The 5,000-nt window shown below is 45.2% G+C and overlaps 1 protein-coding gene across 4 annotated transcripts in view; it reads left to right on the top strand.

Annotated features, from left to right (window-relative positions):
• The window catches only part of LOC147013270 (YTH domain-containing family protein 3-like), a 76,712-nt gene that overhangs the window by 31,047 nt on the left and 40,665 nt on the right, over positions 1–5,000 (top strand). For 3 of the 4 annotated variants that reach the window (XM_085854964.1, XM_085854962.1, XM_085854961.1), the window contains one exon: positions 2,171–3,751. In XM_085854964.1, the coding sequence (XP_085711090.1) occupies positions 2,171–3,751 (1,581 nt within the window). Of the gene's footprint in view, positions 1–1,661; positions 1,811–2,170; positions 3,752–5,000 lie in introns of those variants that run through there. The other variant, XM_085854963.1, reaches the window with a different exon arrangement.

Raw genomic sequence — 5,000 nt, 5'->3', positions numbered from 1 at the left:
TTGTTGTAAATATTATTAATATTAATTGATACATGCTTTGTTACAATGTTATCAATGTTTTTGTTATTTTATAATTATAATGCCATACCGTGGTAGTAGGACCTATTAAGCTGCTTGGGAGAGGTGTGCATTTAACTTGGGAGAGGAGAGGTGTGCATAACCTTAACATGGTGTGCATTTAAAACGTGGATATTCTAATGGATTGTTTTTTTTGTAGTTACTTAGCCTAATCAACTCAGGAGGTCATGATGATCATTTTAGTGTCTCACATTCCATATCAGAACGCTCAAGTAGAACTCCACATAAAAACAACACACACACACACACACACACACACACACACACACACACACACACACACACACACACACACACACACACACACACACACACACACACACACACACACACACACACACACATACACTATCCATCCATTTATAATAGTCTTTAAGGGTATACAGGTTCTTTGGGGTATTCTGGGTCCTTGGAAGCTTTTGGGAACTTTTGGGTCTTTTTTAATTTTTGGGGACTTCTGGGTATTTTGGTTCTTCAGGGTCTTTTGCGTCTTGGGGGGTCTTCAAAGGTCGAAGGGGTCTCAGTCTAATGGGTCAGAAGGTACATTTCAATCGTGCATAATTAATGAATAGATCTACGTAATTACACACACACACACACACACACACACACACACACACACACACACACACACACACACACACACACACACACACACACACACACACACACACACACACACACACCTCATCCATAAATATTTTTTCATATCATCAACTTCCCATTGCTTTGGCAATTAGACATGCAAACACGAGTACGACGTCCAACTTGCACTTTGCATTAACGGTGCCTATGCCTCTTGTTTCCGTTGTTGGAACTGGTCATTGAGGAAGGGACAATAATCTGAGCATCATGAGTAAGAATGTGCTGACATTAAACAAGAGATGACTGGAGTTGTTAAAAAGAAGAACCTTTTAGGTGTAAAGTTTTGTTTTTCATATTCATTAAATTTTTGCTGAATGTGAATGGTTGTTTGCTAAAATATGACCTTTGAACAACGTCGAAGTAATGAACCATTACCGCTTCATGATCACATCATGTGTGCGGAGTTTAGACGAGGTGTGTAAAATTGACTTCCTTTAAATGGCCATTTTCCTCGTTTATTTTATCGTTGCACTATTTTTACAGTGTACAGTTTAGTTTTTCTTTTGCTCCTTCGTTCTGTTGATGCTCAGCTCTGTAGCATTTATATATCTATATATTGCTTTTAATGATGCACTGCTGTAAGTGTTTCCTCTGTTTTCATTGAGTGAATGACTAATGTGATGGATGAAGTGAAAAACATCTTGTTCTGCCATGCACAGCTTGTGAAACCAGTAAAAACCTGCGGAGACTTTTTAATTATTAATGATTGGCCAGGCTGCACTTTGGTGCGCAGGGAAAGAACGAGGCTGTTTTTTGACGCTCTGATGTATCTGTGCTGTAAGTTTGGGACATGTTTGATCAAATGGTGAGAAGCCTTGTGAGAAGTGAAAGAGGATTGGTGGGGGTTGGGAGGGGAGTGATTGGGTGGGTAAAGGTTCCGACTTTCCTGCCAAGGCTCTGCATGGGGAGTGCGCACACGCATGCTATCGGCGCTTCGGGTAGGGCAGGTTATTTGTGGAAGAGAGTAAGGTGGCTCTTGTCATGTGTTCCTGGGACAGTTGTTGGTTGCATTTGGCAAATATTCCAAAGACCTGTAATTTGAATGGTGCTGCAGTCAACCCTTCAGAATGACAGTGTTGGGCAGCTGGTGAGTACTTGTGTACTTATTCGGTGATAATGTCCTCCCTGGGTTAAAGGGTGACTATGTTTGCAAGCGGCTGCCGCACAAACCCAGCCCTTTCGAAGAGTGCCAGCTTGCTTGCAGGATCCAACAATCTGCTGTTGCTTATTTTGGTTTGTATTTTCGAACTGCTGGTACTCTCATATTACCTGCTCACTCGAGCTCTCCTTGTTATTAAAATTTACATAAAACCCTCCTTAAGAATGTGTACTCTCTTTTGGATTATGTTCCCTACCAACTGATAACTGCTTTGTTTTGTTTTTTCATCCCTCTCACCCATTTCCTCTCTGTGTGTGTCCCACCACAAACTTGCATTGCAAACCCAAGAATAACAGCTACACCCCTATGTCGGATCCTTACATGGCCAGCTACTACGGTCCCTCAATGGGATTTCCATCTTACTCTTTGGGAACTGAAGCTGCTTGGTCCACTGGGGGTGACCCACCAATTCCCTATCTGGCGCACCCTTATGGACAGACCCTAACCAATGGTGAAACGCATCCTCACTACCTTGCTGAGGCCAGCTTCCTGGGACAGACCAGCTTGGGCAGTGCACACACCTACCTTGGGCAACATGCAAGTCCATTTGGTTTTTTTCCTGGGGGCCCTGACTTTGCTGCCTGGGCAGGGCCAGGGGCAGTAGCAGCTGCTGCTGCTGCAGCTGTGACAACAACTGCTGGACAAGCGCAAGGACAGAACACGACGCAAGTTGGCTCTGGGTCATATAGTAATAGTTATGTGTACCCCCCAAGCTCATTAGGTGGTGCTGTACTCGAGCCCCAGACACCTTTTTCTAGTGAAGCACTGAATAAAGCACCAGGAACTTTAGGCTTTGAGCACAATGTGGCCACGATTAAGCTTGGGACTCAGCAAGCTTCTGCTCCTGGGGTGGATGTTTCAAAGACAGTGGGAGCTCCTCTTGTGAGTTCAGTATTCTCAGTTGGTGCTGCTCCGCTATCTACCATCTCCACAGCAGCAGTTGTTCCAGCACAAACAGTGCCACAGGCCAAACCTGCCTCATGGGCAGCTATTGCAAGCAAACCGGCCAAGCACCAGCCTAAGCAACTTAAAGGTCGTGCGGGGCAAAATGGGGCAGTGCTGCCTCCACCAATCCAGCACAGCATGGATATTGGGACTTGGGAAAATAGAGGTGTCCCTGGAAAACACCCCATGGGAGTCACCTCAGCTTCAGCAGCATTACCCCCAACAACTGCACTTTCTACACAAACCCCACCTGCTGTTCCCAACAGCCATCTTGTTTCTGGACAACCAATAGTATTGGTATCAAACCATGCTGCACTCCCTCCACCTCAACACCATCACCAACACCACCACCAACAGCAGCAGCATCACCACCATCCACAGCATCAACCTGTACATCCTCATCAAAATCACCAACTGCAGCAGCTGCAGCAGACTCCGCAGGTCCTGCAAGCCCAGAATCGCTGGGTGCCTCCACGCAGCCGCAACATTCCTCCAATGGTCTCATCAGATCCAAAGCAGATCCCTGGTGCCCAGCCAGCACCAGCCTTGACTCCCACTACAACCGTTCCTCCTCACACAACTATCGATAAACATCCCGTGCTTGAGCAACTAAAGACATCAAATGAATACAACCCACGCGAGTTTGACTGCAACCCCAGGAATGCGCGTGTGTTCATTGTCAAGAGCTATTCTGAGGATGATGTTCACCGCTCTATAAAGTACTCTATCTGGTGTAGTACGGAGCATGGCAATAAGCGTCTCGATGCTGCATTTCGTTCCCTCCAGGGGAAGGGCCCCGTGTACCTGCTGTTTTCCGTTAATGGCAGTGGGCACTTCTGCGGCGTGGCTGAGATGATGACGCCTGTGGACTATTCGACATGCGCTGGTGTCTGGTACCAAGACAAATGGAAGGGAAAGTTTGAGGTAAGGCTTTCTTTCAGAATTACCTTTGGTTTATTTGCTCTTTCAAGGACTAGCAATTGTGAAGTTGCACTTCATTGGCTGAGTGTTTTTTTTGCAAGTTTGTCTTCATGAAATAGCTTAAGTGTAGCGTGCCGTCTAGTCTGCACAATCACAATGCTTATGCAGATTGTTCCTGCACCTTCATCCTCATCTTTATAGTGACCGTATGTTCTCCTGCTAATCAATTCTCCTCTCGACCACTTTTCCCTCCCTTTTCTCTTTTATTTATTTATTTTTTTTTGAATTTATTTTTTGTTTGTTTTAACACCATACCTCTACCCCACCCCTTATTACGTATTTCAATGTTTTTCTTTCTTGAACAGCACGACACAGTAAGTAGACTCTCTTTAAGACGTATATTCTGAGACAAACGTTGATGAAATCACAATTATCTTTTTCAAATTTCTCTCTCTATGGATCTGAATGAATGTCTGCAGTATCACCAGACTATTTGGTACGAAATGTAAGGAGCTGGTTTAGTTCAGCACCGTATAACTCTGTATATAAAGCAAACCATCGGCTGTTTGATGCGTGTAGGTAATTACTGAAGTTGAGATTTTTGTATGGGGAGGGGGGGGGGGTGGGCAGGAATATTTTGATTCTTTTTGTGTTATTTCATTTATTTCTTCCTCATTAATTTTATTTTTGAAATCCCTCAAATTGTGTTCATAGCCTTTTATTTTCTTTTGGTTTTCTTTTTTTTGTTTTTTCCTTCAAGAATGATCATTTACCTTGAGACTTGCTTTAACCTTTTGAATCCTGAGCTCCTTGGACTTTTGGCTCCCCCCACCCTGGGCTCCCTGGAGAAAAATCTGGCTGCTTGGGTATCGGAGGCTTGAATGGTGGCTGGTAAAACGGCCACTGAGGTTCAAATGATTAAAAAAGGATTTCCGGCCACATTATCTCATGAAAACCGGTTGGTAGGAAAGACGTAAGTATGGGGGAGGGACTGCTTGGCCTGTACTAGCTGTACCAAACAGGATGAAGGGAGAAGGGGTACGGTGGGTAGACATGTACCATGTGTCATGCACCAGAGGACGTAATTCCCATGTTGTACGGGTGGGAGGGGTCACGGGAGTGCGCGGCAGTCTTGAGCGGTGGTCCTGGGAAGGGGGAGAGATCCTCGTGTGATGCTTGAGGGTGTGACGGTCCTTGAAGAGCCCTGGGGTGCGCATTGGCCGGGAGGGTTGGTGGTCCTTTGCGGTGCATG

Source organism: Eptatretus burgeri, chromosome 14 (assembly GCF_056783735.1).
Source record: "Eptatretus burgeri isolate ZD-2024b chromosome 14, Ebu_testis_v1, whole genome shotgun sequence".
In the NCBI taxonomy this organism is placed as follows: Eukaryota; Metazoa; Chordata; class Myxini; order Myxiniformes; family Myxinidae; genus Eptatretus; species Eptatretus burgeri.
This window is presented reverse-complemented; position numbering and strand designations above follow the sequence as displayed.